The sequence below is a fragment of the Colletotrichum jinshuiense genome, chromosome 7 (genome assembly GCF_051148585.1).
Source record: "Colletotrichum jinshuiense chromosome 7, complete sequence".
Taxonomy (NCBI): domain Eukaryota; kingdom Fungi; phylum Ascomycota; class Sordariomycetes; order Glomerellales; family Glomerellaceae; genus Colletotrichum; species Colletotrichum jinshuiense.
The window spans coordinates 989,979-1,008,944 of NC_139314.1; the positions used below are offsets into that span (position 1 = coordinate 989,979).

An 18,966-nucleotide genomic window follows, 5' to 3' on the forward strand; every position below is an offset into this window, starting at 1 on the left:
TGGGACTGTGTTCATAGTCTCGGTTTACGTGGTCTTGGAACGGCTTAAGAGATACACGAGCATTACACGGAGTTTGGCTCAGCATTACAACGGCGTATGAGAGCATAGTAGAAGTACCCGGGACTGCGAAGACTTGGGTCAGCATGATACAAATATTATTTTAGTTGCACCACCTCCCTCAATATTGCTTTAGTGGTTCGTGCCTTCGGTTTGAATGACCCACTGTTCTCTTTATCTATGCTTGTTCGAGGTTGCCCGTAGCCACTATATGACTAGTCAATGGAACCGACAAAATGCATGCATGTCTCGATATGTGGCCGAGCTGATGTTTGCGACGAAGAACATCGAAGCCTGGTTTTCAGATGGGCTCACGCCAAGTATGCCTCCAGGTCGTACCCATTTTCAAGCTGTGCTTCATGTGCACCTGTGACGCCATCCTCAGTCGCCAACTCCTGAATTGTCTGGGCCTGGATGGTCAAGTTCGCATCTACATAGCATTGCATGGTTCTGTCTACAAGATGTATGCTATTGCATAGAGAATAACACATGTGCCAGTCACAATATAATAATCCAAACCCCCACATGCCGTAGAAGCGTAATTTTCCTTTTCTTTTCTTTTCTTCGTTTATGGTCCGCAACTTCCATCATGGTCATGGCCGACGGAGCTCCGATCATCCTCAATTGAGACGTCCCCGCGGAGGCAAACCCTGCATGGCAGTATTCATGGCGCTAGGAGACTTGTTTGATCCACGGTTCACACTTCGATGTAACTTTGGTTTATTAAGAGCTGAAAACCGAAAGTGTGGCGGCGGACCTCGCCAGAGGATCGCCTCCGAAGGATGTACAGTCCCAACCGTGTTACGTTGACGAACCATGATGCCACACGCCCAATGAATTGCCAGGCTTATATTGAACCGGCATTGAGGCACTTGGAAGAGGCCCGTTTTTGCGTTTTTGGCGGGGTTCCAGAACCCTATCCAAGAGCCTGGAACGTCGCATCGGAGACGCGGGTGTTAATTTGCAGGGTATATAGGCAATTACCCGACGCCTCTCGGGCAGGTCGCCACGATATTAGGCGGTCTCGACCTCTTCAGACCTGGCCTACCTCTCATGGGTGAAGAATGTCTGGTCCGTTTCGAAGTAAACCTCCTCACTGCGCTCGACGATGTGATGGGGATTTACGAGATGGTCTATAAAAAGGGGCGACATCCTTTCAGGCGATGCTCTAACAGAAATATTTTCACATACAGCGACAACTAAGAACCAGGAAACTCATACTCCTCCCCACAACTTCCTCAGCACTGCGATTGAAGATGGTTCGATTTGCACCCTTTCTCTTCGCGTTGGCAGCTAGCAGCGCCGCCGCCCTCCGCATCCGATCCGTTACCCACAGCGGACCGGCTTGCCCCCAGGGTACCAAGGTGACATGGTCCGGCGGCATCGACGACCTGGTCATCACCCTGTCGGACTTCAGCGAGACCCTGACCGCCGGCCAGATGACGAGCTGCCAAGTGCACCTGCTCATCGACGAGGGCGAGTCCGGCAAGGCGTTGCTCCTGCAGGACGTCGTCGTCCGCGGCGGGCTGTACTTGAGCTCCAACGCCAAGGTCGACTTCTACACGACGGCGGGCTGTACTTGAGCTCCAACGCCAAGGTCGACTTCTACACGACGGCGTACTGGTCTGAGACGGCTTCCGATACAGTAAGCACTTCATTGTCGCCGGAGAGCGGCGCGACTGTATGGGTTTACACGGAGAGGATAAGCTGACTTCTTCGTGGCAGGTTACCAAGACAACAAGCACTTCTTCAGGTTCCAGTGCCGTTGTTCGGAATGTGACTGTGGCTCAGAGATTGAACTCGGTGTCTCCATGCGTCGGTGGCGATGGTTACGTGGGTATTCTCAACGTCGCATTCCGCATCATCTCCCAGGGCGGCAATCGGGTGGTCTTCGGGAGAGAATACGGCGACGGCGGCATTTCTCCCGTCACAGAGTCGCTCACATTCAAGTGGCAGGGCTGTTAAGTAAAGCATAAGGTGGATCGCCGATGGTGCAGGGCATCGTTTTGATGGATTCAGTGTTACCTAGATTCGCCTATTTTCAAAAGCGTTTGTTTGTGCAGACTCTGCCGTATGCTGTTTCCAAGTTTTTATGAAGTCACAACTGCAGAATGTAGTTAAAGACTGCCTGAGCTTCGGGGCTTGGCGAAGAACCTAGTTCAGTTATACATTACATCGCTTTACGTACATACTGTATCTTTGCTAGCTAATGTGGCCCCGGGCTCCACGCCCACTTACACTGGAGTCCTTGCTTCCGCTGGCGAGACTATCCCTATTTATGGTCTTGGATTGCCCAGTGGCACGACTTCAAGAGTGGTATGCCCCATCGATCACCACGAACAATGACTAGGCGGCTTGAACAGTCACTCGGTGACGCAGGAATCTTTGAATCACCCTGTCCCGAGAGTTGTCGTTGGCAAAAGCCATCAAGAGTGGCCGGCTCTATGCGGGATGGCCGTCTTGTCTCCGCCCATCGAACCCGGCCGGCCGATTCATATATCGGAATGTGGGCAGGCGCCTTGACATTTTTGCGAGATAGACCCCGCGGGGGTGGAGTCGGAGTCACCGACAGCTCGTCAAAATCATCACAGTTGTTGGCACCAATTGTGGCGCAGCCCGTGGATATCAATCGTTTGTAATCGTAATTCGTGACAGAGCTGACATGTGCCTTGTAGCAATTCGCTGGAAATGATGGTCGGGACAGGTGGCCACGACGCAGTCCTCGCGCCTACAGGGTCAAAGAATGATGAGAGTAAAACTCACCCCCGTGTCGAAGATCATCTAGTGGGCAGGAAATTCTTCGAGTCGTTTTCTTGCTCAGTAAAAGACTGGGGGAAAGCGGCAAGACCTGCCACAATGGCAACGGCCATTAGACATATACTGACGATGGACCAAATAAGGCCCCAGCAACGAGACGAGCCGCCATAGCGCTGCGCAAAGACGCTGGCGTCGGAGCTGTTGACTTTGCGGAGGATGAGATCGTCGCAGATATCCCAGACCGAGTAGAGTGAGCTCATGACACCGATGAAGAGCTACCAAAGTGTTAGTCTCTATTTGAATTTCACCTTCGACGGTCCAAGCGGCCGGGGGTGGACCGGCAAGACTTACAACGACGAATCTCAGAGCTTGAGCATGCGAAATAAACCATGCGGCAATCAGCAGACCAACGGCGAGGAGCACGGTCAGAATAGTCAACCAGTCCTTCTTTCCCCACCAAAGAGTAAGAAGGAAGCAAACGCCAAGGACCATGGAGGCGACCTTGGATGCGTTGATATTGAAGCCACAGAAGATGAGCAGGCCACCGATGAGTGAGGAGCCCAAGTAGCCAGCCGGGAGGGTGATGGCTTGGCGGCCACCCTTCATGAGAGTGGCACCACCTTCGTTGGGGTCCAGCGTGATGGACAAAACCTTGCCACCAGTGCAGCAGGCGGTGATGGCATGACCAAATTCGTGAAAGGCGATGACTAGCATCTTGAAGGGCCACAGGACCTGACGGAGGTAGGGCACGTTCCAGAGAATGGCGATGATGACGGTATAGGCGGCTATGATGCCGAGGGTAACGCCCTGGGTGTGATTGACGGTGAGGTTACGACGCGCAAGGGCATGATGGGTGGTTGCGCGGGCGACTTCGGGGAGTACAACGACAGCTGCTCTTTTCCATGCCTGGCTGGCGACGACCCCAGCTCGGGCGAGGGTTTGCCTGGCCGTTGTTGGAGGGACGGGCGCCATAGCTGTGTGTGTTGCTTGCGATGAGTTGAATCGATAGCGACAGACAGAATAGGTGCGAAAACGGGCAAATACGGGAAGAAGGACCACCGATGGGTTTTGAAGGAGGAGGGCCAAGGCAGCTTCAAAAGAACATTTGTCTCTTGTAGATGTCAGGTTATCTATCGTATACAGCGCGCAAAGAAAGCCTCTGGCAGTACGGTTAGTAGTACGGCATATACGTAAACAAGCAAGTGCAGCGCTTACGCGGACGCGGGCTGGGCTGAGGCTGGGGCTGCATTCCCCCTGTCTCTCCTTTTTTCCTCGTCTGAATTTCCACAGCACAGACGTTGGCGCGCCTTGGTCCTTGGATGGGAGCCAACTTTGAAGGGTTTGGCAGATGAAAGGGTTCCACACAGCCCCCACTCCCGGGACCGGCACTGGAACTAACACTGCCACACTGCGACACGTGCCGAGGCGGTGGCTGGACCAAGCCAGTCTTGGGATCGGGTGAACTTTGCCGACTATTTTTGGAAGCACACCTTACGTATGCAAGTGTGGATGGTGTGACGATCACGTGATGCCATTGGTGGCGGGTGGGAGTGGCTGGTACAACATTACCTAAGAGCCCTTCGATGCAGGTGGGCGTTTTAGCTTTCCAGTTTCACTCAACGAAAGAATGACGTCTCACCCGCCCAACATGCTCAGGACACAGCTAGCTTACCTACCTGCCCGCCCGCCCTTGTCGGACGGCGAAACATAATGCCCTCCCTGCCTTGGGTGCCGCGGGGTTCCCAACCGAATGGCCCTTGAATATTGACCCGTGCCTTCCCATTGGCCTGGAAGCTCCCATCCGATACCCAAGCTGTCCGTCTTTGGTGATTCCCAGGCCAGAATCCTTCTCAATTGACCATCAGTCTTGTGCGCAAATCAAAGAAACAAACAGAGAAATACTACTCGCTATATTCGATTTGCCTTTGCCTGGTCTCAGCAGTACTCTCACACCACCCTCTTTGCCTTTTACCACCATGGCTACCGCAGTAGACACCTCCGCCACGGATCTAAGTAGGCAATATGACACTCCCCTCGGTCTGGGCCACTCGACTATGCAGGCTCTCAAGGATAGAATCAAGCTGCACTATGATCTCGCCAGTGATTATTACCTGAGCCTGTGGTAGGCTACTGTTTTGCTTTCATTCCTTCTTCATCCCGCGCATTGCAGCATCCTCCGCACCCTTACCGTCACGTTTGTGCCTTCTTCTCCATGAAAAATGCAACAAAAGAAGCCTGCGTGGCACATGATATCCAGAATATTCGATATCTCACTACTTAATCCTGCAGCAAATCATTATTTAACTGACTTGGGCTGTATTCAGGGGCGAGCATATCCACCATGGCTATTGGGAGAACGACTCTGAGACCAAGGAGCAAGCCCAAGTCAATCTCATTCAGTTACTTCTGAGACTCTCTGATATCGGCGAGAACAGCAAAATTCTTGATGTCGGCTGCGGCATCGGCGGCACTTCTCGTTACCTCGCCTCCACGCTGGGCTGCTCTGTGACTGGCATCACCATCTCAACCAAGCAAGTTGAGATTGCCAATCGACTCACAAAAGCCGAGGCAGAAAAGGAGCTAGAGAAGTTCGAGGCTACCCCTGACCACGATGGCTTCGTCAAACTTGGTCGGGGAAAAGTCCGCTTTATTGAACTTGATGCGGAGAAGATGGGCGACTTCTTTGCCGGGCAGAGCAGTTCTTTCGATGCTGTCTGGATCAGCGAAGCTTTGAGCCATTTCCCTAACAAGACTCTATTCTTCGAAAACGCTTTCAAAGTGCTCAAACCCGGTGGTAAATTAGCACTGGCGGACTGGTTCAAGGGTGAAAACATCAACGAGACCGACTTCACCAATGACATTAAGCCAATCGAAGGTAATTGGTCATCCAAACATGGCTTGCGTGCTGGAAGTGATCCACACTTACCATATGCTACTAGATGGCATGCTCCTCCCGCCACTATGCACTCAACAGGGTTATGTCGACCTGGCTCAGGGTGCCGGGCTTCCGCTGATCGCAAAGCCAAAGGATATCAGCAAAGACGTGAGCAGAACTTGGTAAGTCACTGTACACGGGCATCTACGCATCGAGGCTAACCCCACGGCAAGGGACATAACGTGGTCTCTTGTCCAGAACCCATCTCTCTGGGCATTTGCGCTTAGCCAGGGGCGGGACGGTATTGCTTTCTTGCAGTCCTTCCGCGCAATGAGGCGGGGATATGCCAACGGCACATTCCAGTATGCCGTGATGTCCTTTGAGAAACCAAATGATGGTGCGAACTGAGTCAAGTGACCACGAAGACTGTGCAATTGCTCGCAGGATCACAGCTCCTCGACCAAACGTCTACACCCTTGCAGTGTACAAGCTTAGTCTCACATAGGAGTAGTAAAGATGCGTATGGGGCGTTGGCATGGTTAGAGTGTCTTCAATATAGACTTGGCTTATGACATAGACAATAGTTAAAAGACGTCTACTGCCACGAAGAAATAAGTTTAATCATCTTTTGATTTCGTGCGACCCTTGCTTGTAGCTGCCTGTCTACTTCACTCGACCGTTTCGAGATTGACCTTCCGGAGACAAGACATGGACACCCACACACTCACACACACACATACCAGGTCAGCAATCTTGGCGATATCAACCTCCACTACCTGATCCGTGGCCTATGTTGGTATTTTGTGGTGGTTGCCAATATTGGCCAGGCACCCTCCGCCATAGCCTACTACTAGACCCTTTCAAATCTGCTTCTCGCTGGACTCCCCGACTGTGGTTCCAGTTTCATTATGTTGCGCACTCGCCTTGTGTGATCCATCATGATTGTGGCCATCGTCCTCGCCCAGCTCGTAGAGGGCCGGGAATGGCTCCACATCCCGACGCAGCACATACTTGTTTGCATACCATGGAGCCTTTGACATGTAGTACCGGGCATGATCGCGGTTTCGGACAGAGAAGACACTGTCGAGTTCCTCCAGCGTCAAGCCCTTGGTCTCGGGGAGGAAGAAGTACGCGACTATGAAACCAACAATATTCCAGCAAGCATACCATAGGAAAGCGCCGGTTGCACCGAAACTAGCACTCATTTGCGGCCACGTGAAGCTGATGATGAAGTTGAAACCCCAGGTAATAGCCGTGGCGCTGCTCATTCCAATGTCGCGGATATGTAGCGGGAATGCTTCAGCACTGTATGTGAAGGGAACAGGGCCAGCACCCGGTGAATATACGGCTGCAAATAGATAGATGCCGGTTGCAACGCAGGCCAATCTCCCCGTGCCTTCCGGCATGTAAAAGCTGAATCCGGTGAATATCAAGGCCAAAGCCATGAGAGGAAATGTAACAAGAAGAAGGTTCCGTCTACCAAAGGTATCGATGGTGTAAAAGGCCGGCAAGGCAAATGCCCAGTTAACAAGCCCCATTCCCATGCTAACGAGCAACGCCTGGGAACGCCCGAAACCACCATCTTGGAAAATGGCGGTCGAGTAGTACATCCTATGCCACGGGTTAGCTATTACCCAACGTCTTGCTTTAGCATTGAATGCTCACACGACGTTTATTCCACAAAACTGTTGCATAAACATAACAAACCACGAAGACATCGCAGCACGTCTGTTTCTCCGAACAGTAAAAAACTCCTTCCAGTTTCGGCCGCTCCGAGCTTGATTCTCGATCTCGAGGAGCTTGTGTGCGTAGTACATGTCTCTTGTTGCCTGGATAGGGTGCATCCGTAGCTTTAGAGTAGACTGGAAGGCTTTCTGGTATTTGCCCTTTTCCATGTACCACCTAGGGCTTTCGGGGCAGAAGTAAACCTAACTAACGGTTAGATGAAGTCTTAACCAAACAGTATAATGGTGTTATGATAGCGAGGCAGATCGCTTGCCTGCCGTGTCTTATGTATGCTAAAGTCTAGAAAAGCAAAACCCTTACCTGAACCATAACAACCAATGGGGGAACAGAGGTGCTGGCGAGCATCCAACGCCACTGGGAGTTCTCTCCAAGAAAGTCGGTATTCTGAAAAGCGACAGAGACGACGAGACCGAGCGCTATGCCAAATGCTGTCCACATCTGAATACACATAAGTTTGGTGCATACGCAAGTGGTGAGTGAATACGCATAAGTTCTGCTCATCCACAAGGGGTTTCAAGATTCAAGCTCTACTTCTTCTGGAAATACCTCTTACCTGCCACATCATAGTCAACGCGCCACGGATGGCTTTTGGGGTACTCTCTGCCGAGTAAACGGGTGTGGTGCTACTCTTAGCTCCCACGGCAAAGCCTAGTACAAAGCGAGCAATAAGTAGGTTATACCAACTGATAATGGGTCAGCGGGGTACTAAACTGAGGGTCTTGTTGATATCGTAACACACCTATCAGCGGCAGCCATCCAAAAGCCGGTCACGACAGAAAAGAAGCATGAAATGAAAATGGTCCCTCGACGGCCAGTCCACTTGTTCAGCAAAGGACTAGTCCAGCATCCGAGTAGTGCGGAACAGGCGTAAGGAGCTCCATTGATCAGGCCCTGCATTGTCGGGTCCCGGATGTCGAATGTCTCGTAGTAGTACTCCTACACAGGTGGTTAGCATCGTTCATAAGCGTGTTTCTGGGATCGAACGTACCTGGGCTCCATTGACAGCTGTCTGGTCCATGCCTTGCACGATCGCGCTGCCCGCTAAAAGTATTACTAGGAAGTACAGCATTGTAGGCTGATTCCAGCGGTGGGTGATCTCCTTTCGAAGCACCGCCTTCTCTTCCTCGTTGAGAACAGCGAGAGCTTCGAATCCATCAGGCCGGTTGCTGACCTGGGCAACCATGGCACCTTTGCGGAACATATCACGGTGTTCAACTAGCTCTTTCAACTCCACGAAGGCGTCAACATCGGCCATAAGCTCGTCGTTAGTGAGGCCAACCAGCGGGTTGCGGAGGAGGGCGGCGGTGGAGGCTCTTGCCGCCTTGTTTATTGGTCCATCACTACCAGAACTCCGAGCACCTGTGTGAAACCCTTCGGTGGGAGGTGATTCTGCGTCTGGCCTGGGTAGAGGCATTGTGTAGTCCAGAAGGTGGTGTCAAGCCGAAGTATTATTGTGTGATCTTGTAGACCGATTCCCCAGACTAGTCGAGGGCTTTGTTCGAACAAACTTGGGCGAGGAGAAGATGAAAAGATATAGATGGAGACAGGAAATATGAGCGGGCTAGGGATGTTCGGAGACCTTATAGCCCCGGGGTGTGAACGTCGCCAAGGATTCAGAAGGGCATCCTAATTAGCCCTTGAAATCCCGTGAACGAGGGATGGTCTTGCTGGGTTCATGACGGCAAACAGGGCCGCCAGCCAATACCCGTGCGTGGTGAAGTTGGAGGAGTGGAAAACGGAATACCCATGTATAGTGAGGCGAACCTTGGCTACAGTCTGGCAGCGTATTCTATCTGACCATATGCTGAACCTCTGCGGATTTTGCTCAAGCCGAGCAAGTTTTGGTGGAGAAAGTGTGTTGCCAGTCTGGCGCCGAGAAACTTTGGACCTGGCACAAGTCTCTTCAGCCAAAGAGGCAGAGGATAACCAGAGGGGTGTACCCACATAAGTTGAGAATGCTGGTGATGGATGCAGGACGACTTCAAATCCGGAGACCGACAGCATATTCTTGCGTGTCCACGTTCCACTTTAATGCTTGTCACGCAAGTAGGAACATCAAGTGATCGGGGCTGGCGACCCATGACTGGCACAGTCACCTCCGCGAATCATCGCTTCTCGATCTCTCAACATGTAAAGCCTCGTCGATGTCAAACACGATATTGAGAATATTCGCTGAGAATCCAAAGCATCAAACACCACTCAAGCAAAGACAGGTAAAGCCCCTTGAGACATTGAGTTGAATCGGCGAAATGTCAGCCGTGTCATAGGCAGCACGTCGACGGGCGTTTATTGTCGGTCAGCCTCTAAAACGACGGCCAAGCTAACAATGGGATGATCAGCAACGCAGCCAAGCGGCTCTGGTACTCGGCAGTGAGGCCTCCGACTATAGCACGTAGCAAGCGGACCGATGAGAAGCATGAATCGGCGGGGTCCCACATATCGGTCTCGGCGCGGCGCGGCACTCGTCACTAAGGTCCCATTTACCTCAATCTTCTAGAGCCGTCGATTATCTGCGTCTCGGGAGTTTTTGCCAGTCCGAACTTCAATATTGGAGTGAGGGATGACCTCATACCAATCCTATGGTGTAGGACATGATCCTTTCGGTTATTGAGCGAACGATTCAACACAGGGTATAGCGCCATGCAGTATCGTTTTTGTTGGTTTACTATTCCCACTCTAACCCCCCCTCCCACTAAACAGCAACGTACGACAACCTGGCCGCTCTCTAAGAAAATCTTGCCGGTTCTGCAGGCGGTTGCACCTCAAAACAAGGCGGGTGCAATCCTTCTGTCGTCATCTCCACCTGCGACCATGGGCGATAACAAGACCATTAAAGACGACTAAATGCAACAGGAAATGCCGTCTCGACTGCGAGTTGCAGTCAACATTGCGTCTTATTTGGCTTCAGCTTGATGAACTCGACGAGTTGGCAACTTGGTGAAGGACAGAAGTGGCAGACAAGTCATGACAGGACACAACCCCACACGGGACGGACTTTTTGGCTTGTCCGCCATTGGGCCGCACAAATACCATCCACCAACTACGGCCCTTAACCTCTATCCCGTCCCTTCGATTTTGTCCGAACTCCATAACATGTATGGATTTCTCATACGGGATATATTTATTGTCCGCGCTTGTTCATTGGCAAGCTGCTACGCGCCCCGGCCGTCGGTGCTTATGAGTTCCGTTTACGATGGCTGCACGGGTGATGTTGGCTCTCACGGTGCGTTGCGTCCTAGTCTGAGTGATATATAATGGTTTACCCTGTCTGCCAATGCCAGTAGTGATCTTTTTCATAACTCTCCCATATTTACTATTCGGGGCTATGAACAGAAGGTACGTAACGTGTCCTCGTAAGGCTTGTGGTTTGGCTGCGTCGGTCGGTCAGTCGCAGGATAGGAAGTGTTTGTCTCTTAACAACCATATAGCGTCAACTTTAGGAGCTCAATTCAAAGTCCTCTTCAAGCCTAAAACCATGATCTCTTCGGTTTTCGGCTATTGGTTCTATATTTCTACCATCATCTCAGCCCCTCTGCTATTGTTTTGGGTAAGTTGCTGCTTGCCGAATGATCAGCTTGACCAGGCCACTCGATGTCATCACAAATCACTAACAAGGCAGATAGATCGTTTGCAGAGTTTACTTGAACCCTCTTTCTGAATTACCAGGTACCTATGTCAAGAGATTCACCAATGCATTCTAGCCCATGCTGACAATAGAAGGAACTTGGTCTTCCAACTGGACAGACCTCGTCCTCAAATACCACTGGCTCTGTGGCACTCGCTCAGCCTACGTACACTCACTACACCAGTTATACGGTTAGTTTTCCCTTTGATCCTGTCTGAATATTGGGTGATTGAAACTTTGTCAGGTCCCATTGTTCGCCTTGGCCCCCATGAAACCAGCATCGCCGACGCCTCAGCTGTGCGGCAGATTTATAGTATTAACGGTGGCTTCGTCAAGTCTTCCTTCTACCAAGTTCTAGTTCCTGGTGTACAAAATGTTTTCAACACGACCAACACCGAGTTTCATCGTCGTCGTCGTCGACTTCTGACATCACCCATGTCAGAGTCGTCCCTGAGAGCTATGGAGACGCAGGTTGATGCCAGGGTCAAGTTGGCGATACATTGCATGCAAAGAGAGATGCAAACTAGAGGTGCGGTAGATATATTCAAATACTGGCTCTTCATGGCAACAGATGTGATCGCCGAACTTAGCTTTGGCCAGTCATTCGAGATGCTCGAATACGGAGAAGTAAGCATCCTCAACCCTTTGAAACCTGCAACAGACACGGCATGACCCTGTCGCTGACAAAGCTCGTGTTCTTTCGCAGAAGAACCAGTACATCACCGACCTGGAGAGCTTGGCAGCTTTCGGTAGCATCCGAACATCCTTTCCGTCTCTGGTGAACCTAGCGAAGCACATCCCCATCCCAATCCTAAAAGGCCCAGCACAAACTGCACAGAGATTGACGAAGTATGCTGATAAGTCAATTCGACGATATAAGGACTATATAGCTAGCCACCCATCAAGTGGCAAACACATGCTTTTCAACAAGCTGTTCAATGCTGGAGACGAAGGGCTATCAGATATGGACATTCGAGCTGAAGCCCAGGCGTACATTGTTGCTGGTAGTGACACTACCGCAAATTCTCTCACTTATCTCGTATGGGCGGTTTGTCGAGACAGTGGAATCAAGAGCAGGCTAGTGGCTGAACTCTCCCAAATTGACGGGGATTTCGGCGACTCGGATCTGCGCAACTTACCATACCTTAATCAGGTAATCGATGAAACGCTGCGCATGTATTCGGCAGCTCCATCTTCGCTACCCCGAGTTGTGCCCCCTAATGGCTCAGCTGTGTGCGGCAGATGGCTTCCTGGCGGAACTATCGTGTCCACACAGGCATGGAGCCTCCACCGAGATCCGTCTGTTTTCCCCGAGCCAGACAAGTTCAGTCCATCTAGGTGGGAGATGCCGAGCAACGAGATGAAAAAGTCTTTTATGCCGTTTGGGGGCGGATCTAGAGGTACGTCGACCATTAGTAGAAACAATAGTAGCATACTAATAGCCTAAAGTTTGTTTGGGGTTGCATCTCGCTCGAATGGAGCTTCGTCTAGCCACTGGACGCTTCTTTCTCAGATTCCCGGAGGCAACTATATCTACGCTTGAAGGCATGTCTGATGATGACATGATTCCTTTAACGTATTTTCTCTTAAGCCCGAAGGGAAAACGCTGCTTGATCACAGCCTTGTGATAACTCTGGCGTAAGTCCTTGTCGTGTCGGCAAGACTGTGAAGCCTAGATGTAGAGACTTGGCTACACATAATGTCTACTACGAAGCATTTGCGCTCTTCACTCTGTTGTATATCCGCCACTGACTTTGTAACAGACGCAACAAACGAACATGCTGAGGAGGGCTGACTCCTTATAGATTCCTCCAGGATGTCTCGTTTGAGGCTGTCGACTACGTTTATGTATATATACGGAGCACAATACACTCACTTCCAACTAGGCAGACCACATATTCAAACCCCTCAAAACCTGAAAGCCTTTTTTGAATATTCTATTTCCAGCTCCACCTCTCATTCGTAGTGGTTCCCTAGGATCTCTGCAGCTCCATGTTGGAACTTCAAATAGTTTTGTGGCAGTGGTCTTAGCCTCCCCCCCCTCCAGTATATTTTCTGCAACCTAAAGTCAGTCCGTATTTCCCTTCTCAGCATCGCAGAGCTAGAGGACAAGGACGTTTAGATTCTTCAAAGCTTTGGGGTGATCACTGGCGCGCATCTCTGAAGGCGTCATGCAGCACTCGCCGCCAGGTTTCTTTCGCGGCCCTTGAAGAGCGCTAGATTTGGACGCTCTGGGTTGGGATACCTCGAAATCTGGCGCCTCGGGATAGGTAATCTAAGTCGTGGAAAACATGTCCTTCGGCGACACATGATTCTCGGATCCGGTGTGTTGGAGAGGAACGACATCATCCGCCTCATCTCACGTTCTTAATTGAATTTGGCTGTGCAACGTATTGGGTATGCGAGAAAGAGACGGGCTATCTGTGTCTTCAATACCTACCTGCTTATGGTACGTTGATGATTCAAACTCAGGTCAGGTCATAGAACATGGCTAGATGTATGGGTATAGGTACTCTCTAGACGGACCCAACAAGTCCCTTGACAATGCCCTTTCTTTAGACCCGGCATGTGCTGGTAATCACACGGGGAGGGGGTCATACCACTCCGAGCTCCATGTGTTGTTTGTCTGGAGGAATCTGCATTTCCTATTGATAAACTCATTTCAGAACACAAAATAAGGGCGCTGCTGCGCACTCTCCCATCCTTCTCCCGAAATAAGATTTTTATAGTTAGGGGTCTGGCCAAGCCCCTATCCCTTTGAGCCGGAGATAAGGAGCGAGCTTGCCCACCCCACAAAAGAACCTGTCAAGAAACAGGCATCTGCATGATGCACTGCACTCGGCACGTACCATTGATGATCTGGTATGTGGGTGTGGTTGTCAACCTGCCAGATCAAACCCCAGGCCCAGGGAACCTAGATTTTGGGGACCCTCTCTCGCCCCGCTCTGGTTTCCGTAGGGGTTGACCGCCCCATTCATCCTACCCCACGTTTTCCCCACGTTTCGGGGGAAGGGATGTGGAAGCCAAGAAACAATGAACGCCCTCTCGAACAATCAGAATAAAGATTATGCTAACGAACGGGGACACCCTCTCCACCAAGAACCTTGTGGTCCGAGAGCGAGTACACAATATGCTTGGACAGACACTTGGACAGACGCTTGGCTGGACTGTCAGATGACCTCACCTATAATGAGGAAAGACCTCGCTTACAGGTCGGCAGATGGTCTATAGCGCATAATGCCGTTCACAGTAACCAATTTGGCACATCACAAGACTCTGAGTGAATCAAACTATTATATCAGGTATGAGGGCGCAGTATTTGAAATGGATTGTTCCTCTATTTCGTGATGTAATTCTATGAGGGACTAAGTACATCCATACCCGTCCTTTTCCTCGTGACAGATGCACCACCTACACCTGTACAGTCCTTGGTATGGAGTATATTCCAGTCAAATGAGAAATAAAGACATCCCTAGAGCATAAGAACACTTTCTAGACAGTGTAGCGGAAAAAGGTAGCGTTATCACCCTTGTGGCGCTCCGCTGCCTTCTCCTCAGTCGTGTACTGGGAAGGGTCCTTGTACTCGCGGTCCCTGCGGGCATTCTCCCGTCGCAGATATAAGGTCATGAAGGTGGAAAGAATCATGGACATGGTCAATGTCGACAAAAGCGTGCCGTGACCGGGGTAGTAGTGAGGCTTGTCCTTGGCCTGGTACAGGAAGCCAGCGATGGCACCTCCAAGGTTGCCAAAACCTGGGTAGCGTTAGCGCTCTGAAATAACACAGAGTATTGGAATAAGTTTAGACTTACCGACGTGCATGGCAATGCCAACACCTCGTTTGACGGAGCCTCCAATGTTGTTGCCGTTCCACGCAACTCCCTGGGGGACGTTGGGGTAGATGCCGGAGGCAGCAAAGAAGCAGCCTGCATACTTGACGCCGTTGCTCTGAGAAGAGAGAAGCATAATGAACCCGGCCATCCTGTAGGAATCCAGTTAGCTAGATGTCATTTTGTATCACCTTTTCAGGGAGATACATACGCAAGAGCGCAAAAGAAGATCATGTAGATGCCACGCTGCTTGTGACGATCAGCCAGCCAACCACCGCCAATGCAGCAAGCACAGGCTACAATGTACGGCGGAACAGTCATCAGCTGCGCCGTGTTGTTGGTATAACCGAGTCCGCTAACGATCGTTGGGAGGAAGAGCGAGTAGGAGTAGAGGGGGGTGTAGATTCCGATGGTAATCAACTAAAGTGTTGTCAGTACGTTGGCCCCTAGTGATGCGAGTCTTGTTAGCATTCTCAACTCACCATGTGAACCCAGATCTTCCAGTCTTTGACAGCGTCCCAGAAGTAAGCCATGTCGAACTCATCTGCAAGAGCGGAACGATCTTGCTCAAGGCGGCGGGTAACCTCCTCCTTCTCTGCAACGGTAAGAAACTTGGCAGTAGAAGGGTAGTCGTTCATGATGAAGAATGCGGCAATGGCTAGAAAAAGAGGTAGACTTGTTAGAACTGAACCGATTAACATATGAATCAGTTTCGTTTCCAACTTACCAACAGCAAGGGTGATGATTCCCTCGAGGATAAAAATCCAGGCCCAGCCAGGCCTGCCTCCGACACCTCTCATTTCAACAATGCCTCTGGCGAGAAGACCGCCGAATGCGCCTGCAGCAGTGGCAGCAGAGAAGAAGATGGCCATTCGAAGACCACATTCATGACGCCGGTACCACATGGTGATGCTTAAAAACAAGGGATTAGATTTTAAAAATGACGACAAGGTTGAAATTGTGAAATACTTACTAGTAGGTAATACCGGGGAACAGACCACCTTCGGCAAGACCGAGGGCCATACGAGCGGCCAGAAGCCCAGGATAGTTGTGAACAAGACCCATAAGGGTGCAGCAGATACCCCAGGCGATCATGATGCTGGGGATCCAGACGGAGGGGCGGAAGCGCTTCATAGCCAGGTTGGAAGGGATCTCGGCGGCGACATACCAGGGGAAAAAGACGGACAGGGCAACATTGTAGTCAAGGCCCTTCATACCGAGGTCGGCCTCAAGACCAGCAAGACGAGCATTGCCAATGTTGGTGCGGTCCAAAAAGGATAGCAAGTACAGGAGGGCAAGGAAAGGAATCAGGGTCCAGTCGATCTTGCGCAGAAGTCTTTTGGTAGCAGCCTTGTCAAAGCCGCTTCTCTCAGGGTCGCTCGCATATTCAACCTCAATTGAGGGGTCAGCGACGCCTTCGGTCTTGATGTCCTTCTCGGAAGTCGACATGTTGAGCTATGTGCGAGCTACAGGTCGGTTGCGGGCAGTAGATGTTGCGAGAGCAAAGCCGAGTGAGGACAGACGACGGGGAAGTAAATAGAGGTTGATGTGAGGAATAAATAATCCCAGGGCTGGGCGTCTCAGAGAAATATAGAGAGATTACGGGGTGGTAAATGAGGCTTGAGACAGCCGATGAGTGTCTCGGAAGAGAGTGAGAGGTGAGACCGAAAAGGCCAGTATAGGCTAGGTGAAGTCGGAGGAACGAAAACGTAGCTGAATGGCGCTGTTGCAAGTATCCGTCTTCCGTACCCGAGAGGTAGTGATAATAAGGTGCCGTACGGTGTGTGCCGGGGGCGTGGCGTTTGCTGTTGGAGGCGGCCTGAGACTGAAGCTCAAGGTCCTTTCGGTCCTTTTGCCGGGGAGGTTTTTTTCCTCACACCAACTGGACTTGTGCGGGGGGGAAGAGGGCAAGTGCAGATCAATTGCAAGTGCAGGTGCGATGGCAAGAGCAAGAGCAAGAGAGGCAGGAGCCGAGCATGAGTAGGAAAGAGGGAAGAGGGGCAAGAGAAAGTAGGAACGATGGGGGAACCACCTGGGCGAAGCTGCCCTCTTTAAATGATTCCAATGGAAATCACATATACAAATAAACACAAATAATAGGTAGTAGACCGGGAAGTCAAATACAACCATCCCAAGAACCCCCCCCCCCCCCCCCGGGGCTAGTTGGTTCTCGGTAGCAAGGTATCTTCTTGCCTAAACTCTTGGCAATCTGCGCAATACCCATGGTTATTTTTTTTATTTTTTAAAAAGCAACCCACGAAAAGCCGGATGTCTCGCCGGGACACTTTGGCCGGGGTCCTGCTCTCGCATCGCAAGTACATGCACACACGCACACACACAAAAAACCAGGCTAAGGCGGAGGCTGCAGGATGGTGGTACCTTTGTACATGGTAGTTGGGTCGTCGCAATTGCAACTCTGGCGGTTCTCCCTCTCAGGATCCGGATCCTGTCAGCTTATCCCGTTCTGGCTCAAGAGTCAAAACCTGCCACCTCCGGTTCAGCCATAGGCTGCCCGGTGCCGCATTCCACCCGCATTTTACGCCTATCTTGATTTAGCGCAGCTGAAGCAGATGCTCACTCAAACCTATTCATTTATCACCCATCCATCCTTACCGTAGTAAATGTGCGATGTTGGAGATAATCATAGACCTGAGGAATCATCGCCGGACACGACCAACACATCCCAACCGCTGCAACCCCTTTCTCCAAAAATACAGGCTTACAATTGACCTACCGAGAATGCAGTGCCCAAGATAGAACGCATTTACAGGGGCACACAACGCAATCAAATCACACAAACGAAAATAAGACACGCAATCAAATCCAAACTACGGTGCCAACAGCTGCATCATCGCCACTCATCTCATTCAACCGACAGACGATATACCCCTCAACGTACCTTGTCCGAAGGTAGAGCAGTCAAACCACTCTCACACCGTTAAACCAACTCTGGGCGTCTCCAGGTTGCGCCTCCGCATCCAATCTTCCCCCCGCATGCCAATCTCGTTCCTCCGCCTGCCCTCCCCCTCCCCCTCCCCCCCTTCCCCCTGTGCCCTTGCTTTCGCCAAGCTAGCCAAGCTGGGGGTCCCCAACCTCAACCATAGTTAGTCCGGGTGAGTGGATATCAGCCCTTTCTGTGCATCTGCGTCTGAAATGAATTTTCCAAACAACGCCAACGCCCTGACTTGCCAACGTTGGCGCCGCCTCCAACAGCAAAGATGCGCATATAGGCCATCCGTATCCGTACATGCGCCGTCATCTACGAATCCAGGACAGATCGTCCCCGCCTACCGCATACGTCCCTGACACCGCGAGTGCGTACGCAACCTGTACATGCATGTCAGGACCCAGGGCCGGTGTATTACTCCGTCAACCAAACAATGAGAGAGTCCGCGATGCGCCTCCTGCCCTGGACTGCCCCCCCAATAGAGGCAGGTCCGATCTGATATTTATTTGTATATTCAGTGATCTCCGAGAGGCCCGACTCAAACAGAATGGCGTCTGGAAATACGGCCAGCCGGGCCTCTGCCCTCTGCAAAAGCAATTTGGAGGCCAGCGTGCATCGTGGGACGAGGTTGCAGGGGCACCGCACCAAATGGTGACCCCGGCCAAGACAGTCAGTGAGCGAGGCATCCGAATATGGAGGGTAAGACACAACAAGCATTCGAGGACCGTGACCGTACTAGAATAGAGGTACAACCATTCGAGCCATGACTCTTTCATACAACCACCTGGCATCCGGATCTCGGAGAAGAGCTGAAGAAGACGGAGTCCATTTCCCCATGTAATGCCGTGCCATGGCATGGCATACGGCAGCCAAGAAAATGAATGCCATGCTGCCATGTGCCTTTTCACCGAGACGAGAGATGCTCCCTCGCATCCTCCAAGCCACAAAGATGACCAGAGTCACACAGACAGTCAGGCGGTGGACGATCCTCGATGGGAAGCATGCTGGCGATTCTTGGCTCAACTGGCAGCCACGTGTACGGGAGGGCTAGAGGGCACTAGCGCCGGTCGAATGGAAAATTATCCTGAACAGGTAGTTTGTTGGAGCGAGCGAGGGAGCAACGACAAGAGAT

General features: G+C 51.4%; 5 protein-coding genes across 5 annotated transcripts; 2 read left to right on the top strand and 3 right to left on the bottom strand.

Moving 5' to 3' along the window:
* Positions 1 to 1,313: 1,313 nt before the first annotated feature.
* On the top strand, positions 1,314 to 2,022 carry EsH8_VII_000245 (uncharacterized protein; the record flags this gene model as incomplete). Its single annotated transcript, XM_083270378.1, has 2 exons — positions 1,314 to 1,632; positions 1,811 to 2,022. The coding sequence occupies 2 exons, from the start codon at positions 1,314 to 1,316 to the stop codon at positions 2,020 to 2,022; spliced, it is 531 nt and encodes a 176-aa protein (XP_083127935.1).
* Positions 2,023 to 2,834: 812 nt separating this feature from the next.
* EsH8_VII_000246 (peptidase M50B-like-domain-containing protein) lies at positions 2,835 to 3,786 on the bottom strand (the record flags this gene model as incomplete). The annotated part of the gene is made up of 2 exons (XM_083270379.1): positions 2,835 to 3,089; positions 3,166 to 3,786. The coding sequence occupies 2 exons, from the start codon at positions 3,784 to 3,786 to the stop codon at positions 2,835 to 2,837; spliced, it is 876 nt and encodes a 291-aa protein (XP_083127936.1).
* Positions 3,787 to 4,790: 1,004 nt separating this feature from the next.
* On the top strand, positions 4,791 to 6,097 carry EsH8_VII_000247 (S-adenosyl-L-methionine-dependent methyltransferase; the record flags this gene model as incomplete). The annotated part of the gene is made up of 4 exons (XM_083270380.1): positions 4,791 to 4,936; positions 5,139 to 5,689; positions 5,754 to 5,871; positions 5,923 to 6,097. The coding sequence occupies 4 exons, from the start codon at positions 4,791 to 4,793 to the stop codon at positions 6,095 to 6,097; spliced, it is 990 nt and encodes a 329-aa protein (XP_083127937.1).
* Positions 6,098 to 6,549: 452 nt separating this feature from the next.
* EsH8_VII_000248 (and other transporter-domain-containing protein) lies at positions 6,550 to 8,849 on the bottom strand (the record flags this gene model as incomplete). The annotated part of the gene is made up of 6 exons (XM_083270381.1): positions 6,550 to 7,300; positions 7,397 to 7,617; positions 7,736 to 7,873; positions 7,989 to 8,118; positions 8,175 to 8,371; positions 8,424 to 8,849. 6 exons carry the CDS (start codon positions 8,847 to 8,849, stop codon positions 6,550 to 6,552), a joined length of 1,863 nt encoding a protein of 620 aa, XP_083127938.1.
* A 5,703-nt stretch (positions 8,850 to 14,552) lies between these two features.
* On the bottom strand, positions 14,553 to 16,336 carry EsH8_VII_000249 (major facilitator superfamily domain-containing protein; the record flags this gene model as incomplete). The annotated part of the gene is made up of 6 exons (XM_083270382.1): positions 14,553 to 14,812; positions 14,870 to 15,039; positions 15,099 to 15,307; positions 15,370 to 15,545; positions 15,615 to 15,799; positions 15,861 to 16,336. The coding sequence occupies 6 exons, from the start codon at positions 16,334 to 16,336 to the stop codon at positions 14,553 to 14,555; spliced, it is 1,476 nt and encodes a 491-aa protein (XP_083127939.1).
* Positions 16,337 to 18,966: the final 2,630 nt, after the last annotated feature.